At 44.1% G+C, this 21,921-nt stretch overlaps 2 protein-coding genes across 4 annotated transcripts in view; one reads left to right on the top strand and one right to left on the bottom strand.

The window, feature by feature from the left end:
* Positions 1–5,443: 5,443 nt before the first annotated feature.
* ecsit (ECSIT signaling integrator) lies at positions 5,444–9,791 on the bottom strand. The gene is made up of 8 exons (XM_035433017.1): positions 9,537–9,791; positions 8,836–9,019; positions 8,139–8,547; positions 7,435–7,658; positions 7,170–7,227; positions 6,928–7,076; positions 6,533–6,638; positions 5,444–6,204 (listed from the first exon to the last, which is right to left on the bottom strand). Exons 2-8 carry the CDS (start codon positions 8,971–8,973, stop codon positions 5,957–5,959), a joined length of 1,332 nt encoding a protein of 443 aa, XP_035288908.1. The 5' UTR covers positions 8,974–9,019; positions 9,537–9,791; the 3' UTR covers positions 5,444–5,956.
* Positions 9,792–10,201: 410 nt separating this feature from the next.
* Positions 10,202–21,921, top strand: part of eml3 (EMAP like 3) — a 42,793-nt gene continuing 31,073 nt past the window's right edge. Inside the window, exon 1 of one of the 3 annotated variants that reach the window (XM_035433014.1) lies at positions 10,202–10,516. In XM_035433014.1, the coding sequence (XP_035288905.1) occupies positions 10,492–10,516 (25 nt within the window). In that variant the 5' untranslated portion in view covers positions 10,202–10,491. The remainder of the gene's footprint in view (positions 10,517–21,921) is intronic. The other 2 variants (XM_035433015.1, XM_035433016.1) reach the window with 2 other exon arrangements.

The following is a 21,921-nucleotide window of genomic DNA, read 5'->3' as shown; positions in this document are numbered from 1 at the left end:
TACACCACTTAAATGTAAACATTTGACATTTTAAATGAACAATGCCAGACACATCTGAGGTAGCACTGCAGCTGAACCGCACAGACACACACACACACACACACACTCCTCCCATAGACTTGTCTGTGAACCAACTCCCTTCCATATTACAAATCAGTTAGCATGCTACATGATGCCTAGGGCTAAGTGAAAGGCAACTTATAGTAAACAGTTAGCAACCTGGAGGCTGGTGGGTAACTAGGAGGTGTCTATGGAACAGTAAACCAAGGACCCCTTGCTGACTTAAACCCAACCTATGCAGGCAGAACATGGTCTTACTAATGGGCCGACTGCTTGTTTTTGAACAAGCAGCGCTACCTCTGGGGTAGAGATGAAACAGAGATGGTGTGATCTACGACAGATGCAGTACATCTGCAGACCTTAGGCACAGATAAGCAGCCAGACTGGGGAAGCTGGTCTGGTGAGAAATTATTCTTCCCCCCAAACTTCCAATCCATCAAACTCCACATTCCAGAATAAGTTTTTAGGGTTAGGGTTCTCCATCTCACGGTAGGCCCCCTTCCCCCCATTCACTCTATAGTACTTTGAGGCTCATACTTGTTTTAAGTGCTACAACAATGCATCCATTACCAAATCTTTTTTTGTATTATTATTACTGCTATTACCATATTGTTAAATCACCTTTTTTTCTTGTGCTTTCTGTCTATGAAATGCCTGTTGAGTGCTGGAAGCATAAAATAAGGCTTTACACCTTTTGCTTAATAACATTCCTCTATCCAGACAGACTCAGGTAATTATCATTACGCAGCTATTTATACAGCTGTACATGTACTGAAAGCACTAAAGGTGATGAAGTGAAGTACAGTGCTTACTGAAAGGAAAGAACTGCTGAACCTGCAACCTGGGCACACATGTCCCTTAATAGCAAAAACTGTGCGGAATATTAGAATGACTGACAGGGAAGTACAACTCTCAAAGCAGATGCTTCCACACCTTGGATCATAACATAAGATAACACAAGATAACAAGATAACATAACATAACATAGCATAACATAATGATGAGAACAGGCCATTCGGCCCAACAATGCTTGCCATTTTCCTGACTGAATTAGTGTTCTGATTACCTGCAGACTAGATAGTATCTGACACCGTGTCAAGCCTTGTCTTGAAAATCCCTGGAGTTTCTGCCTCTACTACATGAGCTGGCAGGCTATTCCACACATTGACTACTCTCTGCGTGAAAAAATTCTTCCTAATGCCTTCCTAATCATGCTGTATTCAGGGCATCTGCACAGAGAGCTTGGTCGGTTCATAAACCACAAGGTGAGGATTCAGAACACAGGTCCAGTGGCAGAGTCAAAGCTGAACCCATGCAAGCAATGGCGTGACTCCACAGTTTCCATTACACTACCTGAAGGCTTTCTGATCGCAAATGCATTCAAACTAAGTATATTGAAATTTGAATAATCTTGGGGGCAAATACCATTTAGAAACTCAACATCCCCACAGTTTAAAGCAATCTGTACCTGTTTCCAATGACCTTGACATGCTTTGTTTCTGTCCTGAACTGACTCTAGTAATTTTAATAGGAAACAGCCAGACATGCACTATTTTACACAGGTAAATTGTCCTTTTTAGTTTACAGCTGTCCACTTCTAAATCATCCTCTATAATCCACTTGAGACTTGCACATTTGAGCCTCTGCAAGTCTACAGTATGTGCAGAAGTGTACAGTACTGTGCGAAATTTTAACCTGGTGACTGTGCTGGGTTTGGTCAGGACTGGGCACTTTGGCTTGGTTCCCAGATGGAAAGCTGTTAGACCCTTGAGTTTAATTACTTGAACTGTTTAATTGAAAGCACACCTGTGTAAATGTATCATTTTGCGAAGTAAAATTAGAGCTATGTAAGTTGCCCTGGTTACAGGGCTAAGCAAATATACAGCACAGTTGTAGTCAGTGGGAGGCGATGAGCAACTCTGTCTGCCTTGTAACTTCCCTGGCCATATAGATTTCAATATTTGGCACGCAGACTCACTAGAGAACGTCATTTTGATCACTGTGGACAGTCAGATGTCCATTTTGGTAGGCACCTGGAATATTTCGTTTTTGTTTGAATATGATTCCAAACCACAAGCCAAAGACATTTTGTCAGAGCTAAAAAAAACAAAGAAAAAAAAAAAGATTCCTGAGCATTGTCAACCTCTAGGAGTTTCTGCAGTAAAACAGTGAGGTCAGTCTGTCCAGGATATCACACACATGCTCCAACTCGTGTTTCCATGAGAGGTAACCGAATTGGCTCATATGGAAAAACAGTGCTGTAAGCGGAGTAGAGCCAGGTGCATGCCACCTGGAGAGTGGTGACTTCCTGATGCTGTTCAGGCAGTGGATGGTTCTATTAAAAGAGAGAAAAGAAGAGGCCATACCCTCCTTCCTTTCTTGTAGCCCCTTAGTGTTTTTATTTAAACCGAATAAAGAGAGCAATATTCTCAGCTTCTTTAAAGATGCAAAAGAATGAGTGGTGCCAGGCAGGAATGGTTCTGTCTCTGCTGCCAGCCTAGGCAAGATCACAGGGGGATGGGGGGATGGGGGGTGTGTAGGGGGGGTGGCTGCGATGATGCCTACAATTGCCTATTTCCAGAACCAGCCCTGATCTAGCCAACATCGTGGCAGGCCTGGGCCGTATACAAAACATCTCACTTGCTTACTATTGAGTGCACACAAGTACAACTTGTATACTCAGTAGAACCCAAATAAGCAGTTTTGGAGACTGCCTTGGTCTTGAAAGCCCAAGGGTCTCTACCACTATATGGCTGTAGCTACATTAAGGACTCAGTGATAACTTATAATACTGCCAGTGTGATATTACATTACATTACAGGCATTTGGCAGACGCTCTTATCCAGAGCGACGTACAACAAAGTGTATAACCATAACCAGGAACAAGTATGACGAAACCCCTAGAGAGAAGTACCGGTCCAAGTTCAGGGAACAACCGCATAGTTCAACTTGGACCCTGAAGGTTAAACTCATTAACACTAAACAACGAGAACGGCAACAATGCAATCTATGGAAAAAATACAACCAGTAGTTAAGACAGTTAATGCGCCTAAGTCACCTACGAAACAGCTGCCTAGTTACAACCCTAAGCTTACAGTCATTTACAGGGGGGTAGGGAGGGATGGGGAGAGGTGCAGCCTGAAGAGGTGAGTCTTCAGTCGTCGTTTGAAATGGGTCAGTGTCTCAGCTGTTCTGACCTCCACAGGGAGGTCATTCCACCATCGTGGGGCCAGAACAGACAGGAGACGTGTTCTGGAAGTGCAGGTGCGAAGAGGGGGAGGTGCTAGGCGTCCTGAGGTAGCAGAACGGAGGGATCTGGCTGGCATGTAGGGTTTGAATATCTTGTGGAAGTATGCTGGGGCTGATCCCTTGACTGCCTGGTATGCTAGGACCAATGTTTTAAATTTGATGCGAGCTATAACAGGCAGCCAGTGGAGGGTAGTGAGCAGGGGAGTGACGTGGGAGTGTCTGGGGAGGTTGAAGACCAGACGAGCCGCAACATTCTGAATGAGTTGCAGGGGTCTGGTGGCAGATGCCGGTAGTCCAGCCAGAAGAGAGTTGCAGTAGTCCAGGCGGGATAGAACCATTGCTTGGACCAGGAGCTGGGTTGAGTAGGTGGTGAGAAAGGGGCGGATTCTGCGGATGTTATACAGGAAAAATCTGCATGCCCGGCTTACTGCTGCGATGTTCTTGGAGAGGGACAGCCTGTTGTCCATCACCACTCCGAGATTCTTGGCACAGGGTGATGATGTCACTAAGGTGTCCCCTAGGGAAATGGAAAAGTCGAGGAGGGGAGAGGATAGAGCAGGAATAAAGATTAGCTCCGTCTTTCCCGGGTTGAGCTTCAGGTGGTGATTGTCCATCCAGCTCTGTATGTCCCTCAGGCAAGCGGAGATGCGGGCAGGGACCTGTGTGTCCGATGGGGAGAAGGAGAGAAAGAGTTGCGTGTCGTCGGCATAGGAGTGATAGGACAAGCCATGGGCAGATATTACAGGGCCAAGGGATCTGGTGTACAAGGAGAAGAGAAGGGGACCGAGGACTGAGCCCTGGGGAACTCTGGTGGCGAGGGGACGGGGTGGTAATACCTTACCCAGGCAACCTGGAAGGAACGGTCAGAGAGGTAAGACTCAATCCAGTCAAGGACTGTGCCGCAGATCCCTGTTGCTGCCAGGGAGGACAGGAGGATAGAGTGCTCCACAGTGTCAAATGCAGCGGAGAGGTCTAGAAGAATCAGGACAGAGGAGAGGGAGGCTGCTCGTGCGGCATGGAGTGACTCACTGACCGAGAGGAGTGCAGTCTCGGTCGAGTGGCCAGGCCTGAAGCCAGACTAGTGGGGATCAAGCAGGTTGTTGTGAGAGATATTCACCTTGAACCCATTTTGACCTATGCCCCTGTGCTCTGCTATGAACTATCATTTGAAGAATTTAAGGTAATACTTTACATTAAGTTTCAGCTTACACACGTGTTGTTAAATTATACCTGATTTGGTAACAAGAGGTTATTACTGAGTAACTCCAATGTAGGCAACATTGAACAACAGTGATTAGTCATTATTAGTCGTAATTTAACTACACAGGTATAGCAGCAATTTATTGTAAAGTGTTACCAAATTTATTAATTCCTTTAGTACTTAAAAATATGACCTAATCTCCTTCCACTACCCTGGTAAAACAAACAGAATAATTCCACTTAAGCCACCACTCTACACGCCAGCACGTACACGCACATGCATGCCATCCAGTTCCATTGAAATTCCTGTTTTGCTTCAACACAGATATATATGTATCATACTGGATTATCATTATTTGTTATTACAGTGGCAAATCTAACAAGGTAGTATAAAAACTGCCACCAGAATATCACACACACTGTTACACAGTTCCCTTCAGAGTTATTGCTACCCTCAAACAATATGAGCACAAAACAATGGATAAAATGAACTTTATCTTTATTCTTAAAAGCTTATTATGATACCATTGCTCACAGAAACACAAATCTTTAACACAAAAATAGTTATTATTCAGAAAAACATTTTGTTGCACAATTTTACCTCACTTAAAGGTGAATTTCTCTCATACTCTCATTTTATTCTAATTCAGGATCCTGGATGCCTGGAATTGTTTCTTTCCATATATAGTTTACATTTACATTCTTTTTTTCTTTGAAAAAAACTACTATATTTGGGGGAAAATATATATATTTGGTAAGAATAAGAATGTAATAACTTTGAACAAATTATACAACAGCTGCTACTGATGTTAATAAAAATCAGGTAAAACAGGAATAGCACCAAAAAACATTACATAATAGCAGGTTGCATCTCTTTGATGAGTGTGGCCTCGTACTCAAGAGTGAAAACAAACAAGCAGTTCAAACCATCTGGTCAGGTCTTTTTAGAATTTATTTATTGTATTTTTTGTATCATAATTAAATATATATTCATGGCTTCTAGAGTCAGACAGCATCATTAAAAATGACATGCATCATCTGTTACATCATCTATAAGAGCTTTAATATCAGAGCTTTCATTTAAAGCAACAATAATCGTATTTTTTTTTTGCTCCTTGTGATTTCAGAACTTGTTGAAACTGTAACGGTAAAATGAAATAACTGTTAAATCAGTCACAAAAGAACAGCACTAACAATCCTTCCTGGGACGAACCAGAACATACTTCCCCATATGGAAATAACTCTATGCTCCCCATCGGTATGTTTAACTGCCCTTCATTATAACACAGCCAATGAAAGGGTGACTTACTGCTTCTCTTGTTAGCTAATCCCTGCATCAGAAATACGATCGATGTAGATGTACCACACATGCAATGAATCAGCGAGTGGGAGCATTTGCAGTCCGGAAGCATTTGGCTGTTACAGCGGTGCGGCTCTGTAAGCAGGCTCACTGCTTCATGCGCTGGCTGCGCAGAGGTTCCGCTTCCTCGGCAGGCCCTGGTTCGGCTTCTGTCTCTGACGCTGGTTCCGCCTCGGCAGCGCTCTGGAGCTCGCCTGGTCCAGACTCCAGTCTGAACAGGGTGGCGGTCCTACCCAGGACAGGGTTGGTCTCCTGCAGGGCCGAGATCCACTTGGCCAGAGTGACCTGGTCCCCCTGACCGGCCATGCACATGGCGAAAACGGGGCCTTCCACCACTGTGTGCACCCACACACATATACACAGACACACACACGCACGCACACACACACAAACAAAATAGCATTTAATCAAAGACCAACGATTTTCTTGATCTCTTTACATATTATTCCTGTGAGGTCTCTAAGATTTTAAGACAGAGAGCCCAATACAACAAGCACCCCCATGAAAGACCACAAATTTAAGGGGAGAGCCGCAAAACGGGAAACTGTATAGTGAAATTTTCCCCAAAGAAGCTGAATTTACTGGTACAGTAAGACTCCTATTGGACTCCGCTGGTAAACCAAATGGCATTTATTGCCACTATGGCAATGGACTAGACTTCACCTTCATCTACGTCAAAGCTGTCATCGTCCTCCAGGTCCCGGTCCAAGTCCACGTCCAGCTCTAGCGGGTAGAAGAAGCACCGCTCGGGATCGATGGGCTCCTCCGTCTGCAGGCAGAACAGGGAGGAGGGTCAGAGAGTGATTCTGGAGCCCTACAGCTCCAAACTGACAGCTTCAACCCTGCGTGAATGCTCAATCACTCTTCATTATTTTATAACTACTGTGTTTCTGTCCCCTAGAGGAGCCCCAAAAATAACAGCCTAAATATGGTGGAGCCTGAAAATGCACACAAAATCATATTCAAATATAGACTGTGGCCTAAAAAACTGTGAAAAGCTGAATTAGGACCAGGGTCATCTTCAACAATGCCTGCTCAAAAACGAGCCAGGACCTCACCCTCTCCTCGGGCGGTAGTGGGTCAGCCCGCAGCACATAGTAGTAGACGCAAGTCTTTCTGAGCCACAAGGGAAACGGACCCTCCACAAACACAGGTCGGCTGGTGTTGTGCTTGGCCAGCAGGGAGCGCTGGTCAGGACTCTGTACACCTGTCAGAGAAAGACCGGGTGTGAGTGCTTCACTTCAATCAACTGAGGGAAACTGCTGCTCCTGAAAGGAGTAGGGACTTTTTTTTGCTGTACCTATGATATACGGCTGCGACACCTCTTCCCCGCTCTCAGTGATGTCTGTATAAGGCAACTGCACAGGAGAAAAAACAATGAAATTTTTAAAAAGGAAACCAACTGGATGAGCAGAACCCATTATACCCATTTCCCATTTTCTGCCCCATTCTGCTGCAGAGCTGGAATCAGGATAGCCAGGGGAAGGCACTGGGCCAGACCGGTTTCAGCTCGACGGAGAGGTAAAGGAAGTGCTCCAATTGGGTGGAAATTACCCCATGCCCACCTGATGCACGGTAACCTTGGCGTCCAGGTCAGCCGCTATGCGGCTCAGGCTGATGCGGGCGAGGTCTATGGGGTCCTGGGGGAGCTCGTGAGGGACAGGATAGGGGTTCATGTTCTTGAACCGGGGGAACCAGTACATGAGCCGCTGGTACTTTCGCATGGGGTGACTCTTCTCCCCAAAGATCTGCACCAGAAGCACCTTGGTTTCCACATTGGGCAGGACTCCTGAAGATGAGAAAAATGAAATGATATTCGTACAAAGCTTTTTGTGAGGGTGGCCGACTCTACAGCAATAGACGAATCCCCCCACAACCTGCACGGGACCTTCTAAGCTGTGAGCCCTTACATACTTGTTACCTGCTCTGCTTTCTCTGTCTGACTAAAAGCAAAAAATACTAAATACAAAAAGAAAAAAAGGAACAGTCATACTGGGCTTCCTAACTTCCTTTACCCAAATTCAAATGATGAGGGTGGGATTTGGAATGCTCTGACCAAAGGGATGGAGGTGTAGGAGTGCAATGCACAGAGCTGGCATGCAGAAGGCTGTTGGCTTTATTCCCAGTTGCCATCTGTCAGGACCTAACTTACTCTCCTTCAGCTCCTAAATTATTCTCCTTTCGAGTAATTTAAGAGCTGCTCATGCAGTTTTGCCTCAACATTCCAGTGCACACACTTGTGTCACATTAAGAAAGCCGCTGGACACACCATAATTTTCCATCTGCTCCAGCAGCTGCACACCACACTCCTGCTGCCGCGGGTAGTGATTGTACATCCGCTGGATAAAGTTCCGCGGCACAAAAACTTCCTTGGGAAAAACGTCCAGGAGCTTGTTGTAGACCGCAAGGTCACGCTCCACTCCAAATTCCAGCATCTTCTTCAGAGCGGCGTAGATGAACTCCACGTGCCCACGTCGTCGGATGTCCTGCTTGACAAAGACGTCCAGCACACGGTTGAATGTGGCTTTGGTCCTCGACTCCTGGGCCACACGCTCAAACAGGTCGTCATGGGTGACCAGAGATTTGCCCCCCTCGTGTTCAGATTTTTCCTCATAGTCCTTAGCGATGGCTCGGTTCTTCTGAAGTGCACCACTGCCATGGAAACTCCTTAATGAGTGCTGGGAACATAAAAGGTGTTTTACTGGACATGTCTTAACATTACAGTTGAATATAGCACTTACTGGCTGCACTGTGACTGAAAGCTGATCAGGACAAGATCTGCTAGGTGTCTGCAATGCAAGGTAGTGTTCAGGTTACAGGGCAGAGATCAGGGCATTCCAAAAGCAGCACAACGTTTACATTTATACGAGCACTTTGCTGATTGCAAGTTTGGCCCCATAGTTCAATTAACACAAGTGTGACTGTCATCTCTGGATTTATGTAAATGCAGTAAAACCCGCCCTCACCTGGACAGAACACCCGTGCAGGAATGGGGAGTGAGTATGAGAAGACGTAAATGGCGCTGCAGCCGGAACAATGGCCCTTAGACACACTGTCAGGGCCCTAAAATTCTGTATCCGTAAAAGACGGGGAGCGCAGTTCATGGTCGATGCATCACGGTCCTTCCGCTGTCTGGTATTCTGCGGCTTGCTAGTTACATGCAACATTACGCACAATTTGTTATTGTAAACAGGATTTGGTACGACCTTCATGGGAATACTGCTGCACACTCAAACAGACTAAATGACATATAAATATGACTCTGTAAATTACACCACAAGCCATCGAGTTCATATATTGATCTGGCTATCTGCGTTACACTCAACCAAAAACAAACCATTCATAGCTTGTTTAAATAATATAATGAAGTGTCGATGAATCTCATTAATCAAGCTAGTCCAGTGATGTATACGTATGTATGTCTTCCATTACAAATACCACTGCATCACTATGGGCTAATCTACATTACAACTATTCATATTAGGGAACAAAAACACGTATTTATCGATAACGTCAGACAGACAGCTAAGTTACAGTGAGGCATAATTCTCGCTAATATTAACTAGCTAAATTGCTTAAATAGCTTGAGCACAATATAGATAATTATAGCCAATAAAAAAACTGTCACTAAATATTTTTAAAAATTGTGCTTTATCAAATGACTTACGCTATATGGTCACAAGCTGGATCTACGTTAGCTAGAGCACCCGGTCTCCTTCAGAAACATGGGTATCGCCATTACTTCACCGGTACTACTTCCTGGTGCAGGCAGCCACGACTTCCCCAAAGAAATTCGAAAATGAAAACGTAGTTCCGCCTGCCCGCCAAAATAAATCGCACAAATGTTGCTGGTGTATCAGCAATTCGTGATGTTACCACACGATGGCATTTGACCATGATGGAAAAAGCCAACATAACTTCAATTTTACACGCACGCATAACAAGCAGCTTAAATGCATATCTTCCATGGAAAAACTCGTGTTGTTTCCCCGAAAATGTTTTTACAATCAATTCCGCCCACGAATGCCAAAACTGGATTTTCAAGCTGCGGTAGTAAAATAAACGTATACATGGTGCGTCAAATGTTGTTCCCTAGTGAAAACAAATATGTCAAAAAAGTGTAAAACAAAAGATGCAAAGGTAACAGAAACTAAGTGAACTTCTAATAGCTAAGAAAGTAGTTACGCGTTGACGAAAACAGTATTTAATGTAACGTTATCTGCTGTGTCTAATGCGTAGGTGGCTGTTGACTATCTGCTCAACAAACTTCAGCCAAATGTGTTTCCCACCTCTGCGCCGAGCATTTCCTGGATCTGGGTCTCTGAGTGCATTTTGAAAGCGAATCAATTTTTTGCATGTGTACTGCGATGAGTGTCAGCTATTTAACTAACCTGCTCGCTAGATATCTTTGCAACTACTCATAAGAAATTAAGAAGTTGGACTTGAGGGTAATATACTGACCGATGTCTAAGAGAATAGGGTTACTGCAGCGCCTGCTGTCAACGGATATTGGTTATGACTGAAAACACCACATTTTAGACGGTGAAACTCGACGTAAAAAATAAGCGCTGAAACTTTTAAATAATAATCGGAGGAAGCTACACACCACGGAGCCTCCAGATATGGATGGGTTGGAAAATAGCTTAGGTAAGTTCATTCAATCCTGCACTTTAAAAACAATATAGTGGCTCATTTATTAAATTAGAGGTCTAATTTCTATCAATGGCTACATGACTATCGCGCTGGCTCGTAATTTCAAAATGCATGTGGGCGTACTTGCTACCGATACTGCTGATGTCGTAGCTAGCTAGACGTTTTGCTGTACTGCAAATGTGAACATTTGTACAGTAGCCTAGCTCTTATGATTTATGTGTTTTGTATGCACATTCGTTAGTCACACTTTTGGATGCTATTTACAGTGTTGTTGTTTCAGAAGAGAGTTAGAACATTTCAGAGTTTTCTAGGACATTTCCAGACTCATATGTCTTTTATAACTGTTTGTACGCTTGTGCAATCGACGTTATACCAATCCTACAGTATTTAATTACAGGGACACTTCTTTTCACAATAGGGCCACTTTCCCCAGTAAAAGTGAACAATTTGCGTAAGAATGGGGTTGCAAGTTTGATACTAATTTATAGCTAAATGTAATGACAAATTCTGAACTGCATTAACGTTATAATATGCGACACATCGAATTACATGCACAGTTCTTTTTGCGCTTAACAGTGATTTTAAAGAATATCCAATGACTCCCGTGCTGAGAGGGAAGCCACCTGTTGCTATGGCACTTCGATCAGTCTCAGTGTTTCTATTTGTGACGTTAAAACCTGTTCAGCAGTGTGTGGCTATCTTATCTTCTCTTATCATTGTGGACGATCCCATATTTTATGAGGTAAATACGATTGTTTGCTATAACATAAAATGCATATTTATTGCAATTTTTTATAATTTGATAAACATCGTATTATAGGCAAAGATAACAACGATTTACTGGCTACGGCAGTCCCAGTTAAAAGTGTGTCCCAACAAAACCAAGATTTGAATTCGATTAGACATCTAGCGATCTAGAGTCAAGCTTGCTGCCAGCTGTTGCACACGCTCCCCCCCCCCCCCCCATATGCATTGTCTGGAAAGAGGAAGTGCACAACATTTCGGGCGGTAGTTTGTCTCTAAACTTTTCAGGAGCCAGGGTTGTGCACTTGGTAAAACGCTTGGGATCTATAGTGGGATCACAATGCTTTACCCCACCTGGTATTTTCTAGTTTAATGGTTTGTGAACGCTACACTGCACATAATAATAATAATAATAATAATAATAATAATAATAATAATAATAATGCCGCCGGGTCACAAGCAAAGGCAGTTTATCTTTCCCTGTCATCCCTGTCCTGTCAAAATGGAAACAAACACAAGTAGCTTAACTTGAAGTGGTTTGTCAGCAAATGTATTGTACACATTATGACGTAGCTCTTCAATGTAAAGCTGTCCAGATTCACGTTGCTTTTTCCAGACAAATACTAACATATAGCCTATTTAAACACTTGAACATGATCCCCGCTCCCCCTCCCCTAAACTTGGAGGAATGCGCAATTGTGCTCGTAGGGCCGTCTAAATGCTGCTGAACCTTCAGAAGATTTAAATGGCTCAGACTGCAGTAGTTTAAAACTCATAGTCCGATGCTCCATTCCACATAGAAGCATACGTTGTACAGCGGCTGTGCAGTTATTGCCCTCCAACACGCGGTTGGCGCATGGAAGCTGCTAAGGGGAGACTCCTGCCTGACCGAAGCCCTTCTTTTCTGCGCAGTTGTTAAACGTTGTCATACTGCAAATATCTCCTTTTTAAACATCACTACAATTATATGAAAATCAGGAACCGGGGCGTCTGGCTTACAGGTTGCTTTGTTTAGTACAAACGGAATATGTGACAGAAAGACTGGTTTACACCTCTATGAATTACCTACAAGCATTGTGTCTGCATTTCAGAAGATAAACTTTTATGCATAGAACCCCTATGTATCTCCTGTTACGCTAAAGTTCACCGCCAAGTGTTTATCAGCCTGCAGGTGTGTTGTCTCTTATAAAGCTGTTTATGAGAATACTTTGCTTTTGAGAATACAGTGGCTTTGCGAAGGTAGTTCCCAGGAGTGCAGTAGCTCCAGTCAAACGCACAGCTTCCAGTTGCCAGCATGCTCAATGATTCATTCTTATTTTTGGAATCACATGTTTAAGAATTTATGACAGTAGTGTTAATTTGGGAAAAGTATTCAGCATAACTTCTTGTGTTGACAGTCCAATATGTCTGCAGAGCTTCGCAGGTCTCTGTGACTGAAGCCGCCGTTGCATAAGTGCACGGCTCTCTTTGCAGTTGTGTCCCTGTACGCGCAGACCTGCGCGGTAGTCTCTGTGATCGCATCCCTCTTGCTCTCTCCACAATAGTGAAAAGAAAGGTCAGTCTATCCTTGTGTTTGTTCCCTTAGAAGCAGGAAGGTGAGCACAATGGGGCTGTGTTGGTACATGTCAGTATTGTTAATCAGCTTCAAAGCCCTGGCAGAATGGCTTTGACGGCTAGATAATGCAGTGAAGACAGGGGAAGCTTTTTAGGCACTCATTTGTCTGTAAGTGAAAGGGATATTTTTTCCCGGAATTCTCTGAATATTTCAGACTCACAATGCACAGCCAACTGTACAAATAAAGGTGCTACCTGGACCCTATTTTCCAGGGCAGATCTTAACTGTTTCCAGTTTAAACAGCCGGATATTTGCTGAAGCGCTTCAAGTTAAGCACTGTGCTCGAGTACACAGCGGGTGTGCTTTACCTGGGATTCAGACACCCGCTGTTCACAAGCCCAGTTCACTGCCCGCTGCGCTACACTGTTTTACACTGGTTCTGTAGCTGTGATAGCATGTGTCTTAGAGCATGGGTGTATTGTCTTTGTTTTTTCTTGACCCAATGGGCTGTTTGTTGTTGCGGCAGACTGGCTCCAGCAGACCTTTACCCAACTGTTAAGTGCGGCATCAGTCAAAGCCCTGTATAATTACACCTCTGGTGCACGATGCAGTTTTTTTATGCAACTGCAAATCCGTGGGTAATGACACCACCAGTTCGTGTTGCAGGATCACACCACTGTAAGTGTTCTTACACCACTTTAACAGTGTGAAAATCTGGATACCGCTCAAACCCAATGCATACTTCATGTGTCTTGTTTATTCTGGTTTGCAAATGAAAAAGGCTGTACTTTCTGTGATTGTATCTCCATGTGTTTCCACATTTATTTAAAGCATGAGCTTTATCTGCTTGCATCAGGGAGAGAGAGAGAGAGAGAGGTGGGGAAAGAGAGTCTGCATTCTGCAGAATCTCACCCTGAACACCAAATGAAGAAAAAGTACAGGCCAGAGAAGACAGCCTGTAGTCACTCACACTTTGACCACACATCCGAGACAGAAGCACACGTTCTTACTGGGTCTGACAGATAAGCCGCTTTTCCACCATAGGGCCGAACCGTTACCAGGGCCACTCCGTGTCGTTCCACGCTGCTCAGTACTCGTGGGAATGGTTACCGTTTCTGTTTCCACCGTTGGGCTGCTAAAACCAGGACTAGGAAGTATCTAGTGAGGTCAGCAAGTGACGCGGTGGATCAGCGACGGCGTCCCGTTGTGAATGTAATATGCGCCAGTTGTTGTCGTCACGTTATGTTTCATTGGCTGACGAAACGGACGAGGATTCTGTGTATTTTGGTCTGTTCTTGGTTTTTCTTTTTAGCGTATCCTCCACTGACCATCACTGTTGCATGCATTCAAAAAACTATTAACTACTAACGCTTACATTACAGTGTGAAATATCCACATTATATAGGCTAATACCACTAACCTATTTAAAGACACTCAATCCAAAAATAACGTGTATGACTGAAATATTTTGAGCAGTAATACTTACATAGCAATGATGAAATTTTATCTGTGTTCAGACAGAGAAAGTAAATCAACAAGTTCAATCCGCTTCTGTTTTGCTCCAGAAAACTATGTCAGATAGGTCTATCAATATATGGCTGAGCTATGCCCAGAAGTCCTCAATAACAATAGGCTAGTATTTTTAACAACGTTTCGTTAAGTGCAGCGTATTAATGCGAAAGTGAATGCGATGATAAGAAAATTTTCGGTCACGCTGACCTATAAAACGCTATTCCAAAAGCAAAATTAGACACGTTATACATCGTTAGAAAGCTAATACTCTCAACTACTGAATAAATGAATTGTCAATCAAGCCAGACTGTACTAAAAACAGTGACAATGCCGTAAACACCATTGGAACCGTTCCTCTCCGTGCTCAGAACCGTTCGGCCCTGCAGTGGAAAAGGGGCTATAGATGATGTTCTCATACGTTTTTAATTTTTGTCCTGTTGAGAGCTTACAGCAGTGTAAATCCCAATCAAATACTGATGGTGTACGTACACAGGGCTTATGGAAGGGGTGGAAACATTGGGATCTGCACCACCGTAAGCTCTGTGTACCTGAGGTACGTGATACAGGTTTACACTGCTGTAAGCTCTGTGTACCAGAGGTACGTGATACAGGTTTACACTGCTGTAAGCTCTGTGTACCTGAGGTACGTGATGCAGGTTTACACTGCTGTAAGCTCTGTGTACCAGAGGTACGTGATACAGGTTTACACTGCTGTAAGCTCTGTGTACCTGAGGTACGTGATACAGGTTTACACTGCTGTAAGCTCTGTGTACTTGAGGTACGTGATACAGGTTTACACTGCTGTAAGCTCTGTGTACTTGAGGTACGTGATACAGGTTTACACTGCTGTAAGCTCTGTGTACCAGAGGTATGTGATACAGGTTTACATTCCTGTAAACTCTATATTTATAGCGGTGGTTTGGTAATTCTGTACAGTGACGTCTCCATGAGTTGGCTCTGTACAGGATGTGGTGGCGAGGTGACGAGCGTGCGATTGCACGCAGGGACTGGCGACGCATTCCGAGCCGCTGCACAGGAAAGGGGGCGTGAGCCAGGTGGGCAGACAGGCCACAGGAGCAGCGGGTACGCCAAACATGGCTGCCTGTCACAGCGCCCCCGCTGGCGAACACCTTCTCAGACACCCTGAATTTTCATCCTGTCGGGTTCTGGTACTGTCAGGATGCACACATTCCGCGTCACGCGAATCCAGCATCGTCTCACTGCAGCTTTGAAAGGAATTTCTGCAGCCACGGATAAGCAATCGAATTTAACGTTTAATTCTCTCGGTTCCCTCGAGAGACACCCACTGCAAGATTAAACTGGGTGAGGGTTTGCTGGAATTTCAATGGCAGCCAACACTGTAATGTCCCTGTAGTGTCCCTACTGGACACATATGTACTCTGTGGGAGTTTAATTAGCCTAATCCTGGACATCTTACTGTGAACCCAGCCTACTGCATATTATGCCTAATGTTACTATCACAATATTATTTCCAGAGCAGAAGCCCTTATCGGGGCTAGTACACACAGAACTGTACTGTATTGTTTTTGATCAAAGCTCAGTTTGTGTTGGACTGAATCCCATGTAGAACTTTTTCTGTAATGATGCACAGTGGTCTGTGTTTGGAAGTAGTGGTGACTGGGGTCGAGGTAGAGGCCCATTTACAGAGAAGTTCTGTTACATCTCAGAGAAAAAAAGTTTAATTTGTGGAAAAATCAACACTTTTGAGTGAGTGATTGCTACAGAGAGGAATATTCATAGCAGTACAATAAAGATAGTTTATCAGTTTAGAGAAGAAGTACACCGTGAGTCATGCAGCTGAATTCACAGTATAGGAAGCACAAAGACTTCCTCGGGGCCAGAAATAAGTGCAGACTGCTGTGCTTGTGGAATGAAAGCGATAATCAAAAGGTGATAATTTCTCTGTTTTTATAACTGTGTAATGGAGACATTTGTGTCTATTCAGTGGAATGTCCTCTGTTGTTTGCAAGTGACGTTTTATCAGTGAGCCTTCCCATGAATCTGTTGTGCAGATATTAGCATACAAATGGCCACATTTACTGTAGTTTAACGCCCTTTTCACCATTGCACGAATAAAAAAGAAAAGTTTATAATAACATTGGTTATGTAAATTCAGTGGATTATGAACAGTTGGAATATTGACAGTATTTGTCAGTGATGGTCTGACGGTGTGTGAATCTGGATAATGCTCAAATTCAACCCTAATGCATGACCTCACAGGTCTGTGTGAAAAAGGCTGTACTGCCTACTGTGTGTGATTGTATCTCAATGTGTCTCCATATGGCTTCGTTGCAATGAGCTTGCCTGCGCTTGAGTCAGAGAGAGAGGGGGAAAGTGATTCTGCTTTCTACAGTATCTCACTGTTAAGAAAAGGTACTCTCACTGCAACCACCACACATCCGAGACAGAGTTGCACATTCTTATCTGCTGTGGCAGATACAGGCTAAAGATTTCAGAGGATCACAGTTATTCCAAATGTGACTGTCCCTTCCATAAAATGAGAATGAAGCATAGGCCTTTAATGTGTAAGATCACAAATATGTGATTGGAATGTTCTTACCTGAACATTCTAATGCTGATGTAACAATCACTACTGTAATTAAATGCAATGGAGTTGTTGAACACTGACTTATAATTTTGAAAAAAACAACAAACCTAATCTTCAAAGGGTTAGAGAGGACTGGAATATTGTAGCAACACAGTACATGACCAACTGCCAGAGCCAGTAGCGCACTTGAGAAGAACAATGATGTCTAAAGCACAGATTATTATGTCATAATTATTACAGAATGGTAATTAATGTCATCTGTTGTAACTGTTACTACAATAAGATTAGTAATCACTGTTCTTTATTGTTATTCTTTTTTTATTCACATCTCAGTAATAATCATTGTCGTATATTTCTTTAACTTCCATCAAATTGTCTTATATATAATTTGTAATACTACACCATTGATGCTTGTCACAGCTGATGCACTTTGACAATATGCACTGCCAAGCATAATATTAATAAATCAATTTTAATTGACTATAAAAGTGAAGGAGAGAGAGTGAATAGTGAGGAAAAGGAGGAAAGAGAGTGAAGAGAAGTCAGAGATTTAGTGAGAGATTGGGAGTGAGTGAGAGAAATGGAAAAAGATTAAGTTGAGAGTTCATTCCAGCTTCCACTGAAACCGCAGGCACGTCGTCCAGCTGGCATTCTGCTTCCTGTGTGAAACAGGAAAAAAAGGAAGTGAAAACTGCCACCGCTCTCGTGTGCATACATTGCTAAACCCCCACCTCACACGTCAGTGAATCTCGGCAGTGTTTGTCGCCAATCAGCGGCCACCTGTGTCAGTAACCCGTTGTGTGTGACAGTGAAAGCCTGCCCTGTGTGACAGTAAACCTCAGCCTCGTACGGCAACGGCAAGTCCTGTCACGTCAGTAAACCTTACTGTCCAGAGAGATCATGTGATCTCTTCTCCTGCAAGTTGAGTCCCTTTTTAGAAAGATAATAATGAAATTAGCTAACCTGATTACAGTGTTTGTTTCGCAATGTGACTTAAAGTTGTGGAAACTGAATGTATTCCTGTAAAACAAAAGGTTATTTGTTGGTTAGGCTGAGAGTGTTTGCGGAGCGTGAGTTCACACTTTTGGCTGGGAGATGTTTACACATTTGTGCCTGAGTGCAGTGGTTAAGTTCTGCATATCTGTTTTCAGGCTCCCTGCTGACATTTTGAAGGGGGCGAGGCCACACTAAAATGTTCTTCTACTGCCAGTGCAAAGCGAACAGGAAATCCACATAAAACCCCAGACATATTCTGTTACATCTGGAAACAAATGGGACAAGGCTCGGAATACATTTTCGAACAAACATCATAATGTTGTAATGAAAATAGACTTGAACGTTTCATGTACACAGCGATGATGTGCACAGATGTTCAACACCGATCCATGCAATCACACAAAACTGAATTGCACCTCTAATGCATAGTTCTGAGCTCCACAGCCTAGACTGGGTGTGTATTTGTTTTTGACGAAGGATCACAAGAGTTTGCCTTCTATAGGGGTGCACTCAAGGCCTTCCACAATGGAAATGTCCCTATGATGTGGCAAAATGTGTAGCCAAGTGGTGAACCTCTGTACTGTGGAGGCAGGCTGAGATGGTTGTTCTACACGCAGAATCAGCATGCAAAGTCAATCAGGCTGCGGCTTTCTTGAGAATGCGCTGGCAAGCCGACCGCCCCAAAAATAGCGAAGAGGCTCGCTTTGCGCCGCGGAGGCTAATTTCATAGTTCTTTTCACAGACTTGGCAGCGATTGGTTGGTGCTGCGGGAATGCATCCTGACTCTCGCGCTTAGATTCGCCGCGCTCCTGGGGGCGCATAAAACCATAGTGCGTGTTTTCTCGTGTAAGTCTTCATGGGAAAAATCTCCGGATGCGGCAGGGCGAAGCGACTTCGTTTTCGGAGAGCTTTTAAAGTTTGTCGGCCTACTCGGAGAGACGGGTCTTCGCTGGCGGTGGCGCGCCCTAGACGCTGTTTGGGTCGAAAAGAGAGGGACATGAGAAAGCAGCGCTCTGTTTCGGACTGTGGCGTCCTCCACCTCCGCCCCCCTCCTCACCCCGGCGCCCCTCCCTGCTGCCTGGCTCTGCGCGATCGCGCAGCCTGTCGTCTCGTAACCGGTTCCTCTTGTTGCAGGGCGCAGTGCATCAAGCCTGGTTAGATGATGGAAATGTTCTGCTTGGGGGTGCGTTGGGGAAATGTCTGACACGTTTTCGCCCCACCGCCACAACTCTGTGAAGCAGTCATCACTTAAGTCCCTCTGTAAGACTCAATAAAACACACAAAACACTGTTTAGATGAGAACAAGCTGTTCAGCCAGTCTCAGCTCTTTATTTTGCCTACAGCAAAAGAGTATTGGAATTCATTGGCAGGCATGGGATGGCATCTTGGCACGCACCAAAGAGCTTATTGTTTTTAGCGCACACGGGACAGTATACATAATCAGCCCCCTTGCCCTGGGGCTAGACGGCTCTGGTGAGCTCTCAGCCTGGACTGGCTGCTTTTGAGTTACAGCAGAGTGAGATTGGCGGTTGGTGCTTTGAGGCTTCAGTATTCTCTGCACGAGTATATGGACGGCAGTCATAGTAGCAACGTGACAATAAGGACTTGATGTAACAGTAAGCAGATTGAAAATACAAAAGCATTTTCACAAATGCTGGAAAGCAGTGATGGGAGAGACAGACTTTAAGAACTCCAGAATGTGCAGCCCTACAGTTAGCAGTCAATCACTGGAATATTTGAACCAATCAGAATACAGCACCCAAAAATTGGTTAAAACGAGTGAGGCAAAAACAAAATGCAGCAGCTCCGCCCATTTTTGGTGTCTCTCCGGACTCTCCTGGAAACTATACCTGAGTGAAAAATGTAAAAAATTCTGTAAACCAGGCCTCTCTTTTGTTTTTGTGCTGTTGTGGTATGCATTCTTACCTTTAGGAGGTAGGTTCTTGAGTGCTAAGTGGTCTCATTGCTCTCTAAAAAGGTGCCTTTTATTTCATTTTGCTCTTGAAAAAGGAATAGCAGAAACATCTAAAAACATGTTTTTAGAGGCAGGTCGGTTCTACGGTTTAACCCTTTTAAAATTGGCCTACATCAAATGCTTTTTTGAGGACCATTTTGGAGTATATTCAACCTTCTTTGGCATAGATTGTTGTCACAAAATATTTTAACTGAACCCCAGAAATTTGCAAATTGGTTTACATGAACTTGATTACCCTCACCTGGGGCAAATTCAGTAACTCGTCTGTTTACAAATTTATTTCATATTTTGCACTGAATGCCTGGTATGATGATGCAACATGTGATGTAATCTTGTCCTGTAAGTTGCCTCTGAATAATGGTGCCAACCAAAAAAAAGAGAAAAACATAATGTGATGCAATTGTGGTTAACGGCTGTGTTCAAGGGTACAGCTACAGCGCCCCACCCAAGTATATGAACCCAAGTCCTTCTGGCAACGTGTCCAGTTGCTGCACTTCCATGCCTCGCTGTTCCCTGAGGGCTTGACTCATTTGTTCAGGCACTAACGCTGTGCGGCCCATGCCTAAAGCCAGTTCCAGAGAATTCCATCTCCGGCCCTATAGTACTGCATGCCCTGGCAAACATTGTGCCCCAAAGATGAGGCTTTCCTAACAGCGTCTGAATTCAATTGGAACTGAGTTTGTGGAATTGATTGCAATCTGTTCTGCACAGTCACCATTGCATCAGCTGAGGTGCGGAGACGATGCCTCTCGTCCAGGTGCTAATCATGACACGACACCTCCCATTTTGGTGTTAAGCTCCCTGTCACGGTTCTAAACTTACTGACGCCTCCCATATAGGTGATAACTAAGCCCAGCTCTACTGGTTGTGGCTGGGACGTAGAGTGTGACTGCCGGCTGTTTAAAACTGTGGTTTTGTTGGAGGAGACTGTGTGAAGGGCATCAGCCAGAGAACTGTAAAATACAAATGAAAGTTTGCCCTTTTGACCCCATCCCATGATGCAGTGTTATCAGTACATGCAGCTGGAGCAAGGCAGATGGTGGGAGAAAGTAGTTCAGCCTCTTTTGTTGTTCCATATTAGACTGTGTTGGGATTTTGTGTGTGTGATTGTGTGGACATGCATGTCTGCACATAGTGTGTGTCTGTGTCTATGTATGTATGTGCAAGCATGTCAGTATGTGAGTGTGTTCATATATGGTGTGTGTTTGTGACTGCAGTAAAACTGCAGGTGGTGTGTGTGAGTTTCAGGATACAGGTAATTATGGGGACTTTATGGGGATCCCTGCTATGCTGCTTGTGTGTGTCTTGGTTGGTTTCCATTTCACCCTGCAGGTTTGGAACTTCGCATTTTACACACCGCTGATCTGGACATGAAGCACCAACTCAGTACCAGTCAACTTCAATATGAGTGAGAAGGGACATTCCTCTGCAGTTCAAACAAATGCCTGTTCTAATCTAATCAGCAAGTCTAACCCCCTCAAAACACAAATATGTACACACACCCTTGTGCAAGCATACACTTACACAAACACACGCACAGATACACACACACACACACACGTTTGTATTGCTATACTTCCCATTGACTTACGTTCATTCCGTAACCGCTAACCCTAACCCTAACCCCAACCACTACATGCCTAACCTTAACCCTAACCTTAACCTAATTGTAACACTAACCCTAACCCTAACCCTAACCCTAAGTCCTAACCCTAAAACAGCCTCTTGAACTAACTTGTGGGGACAAGTCTCCACCTTGCATAGTTTTCCTCATCTTTCTATCCTTGTGGGGACATGTGGTTCTCACAAATATAGTAAAACATGCCCACTTACACACACACACACACACACACACACACAGTACAGCTCATATCTACTGTACAGTACAAGTTGGCTCATTACTCTGAGGGGTAGTCAGGGGGACGTGGGCTTTCCTGATGCAGAATCATGCAGGTTTTACCCGTCATACCTCTCAGTTCTCTGTCTGCATGGCAGTCATGTGGTGTGTTGTGAGGTGGTCATTAAGGACAGTACCAGCAGCCTTGGGC

This window comes from Anguilla anguilla, chromosome 9, assembly GCF_013347855.1.
Source record: "Anguilla anguilla isolate fAngAng1 chromosome 9, fAngAng1.pri, whole genome shotgun sequence".
Classification (NCBI taxonomy): domain Eukaryota; kingdom Metazoa; phylum Chordata; class Actinopteri; order Anguilliformes; family Anguillidae; genus Anguilla; species Anguilla anguilla.
This window is presented reverse-complemented; position numbering and strand designations above follow the sequence as displayed.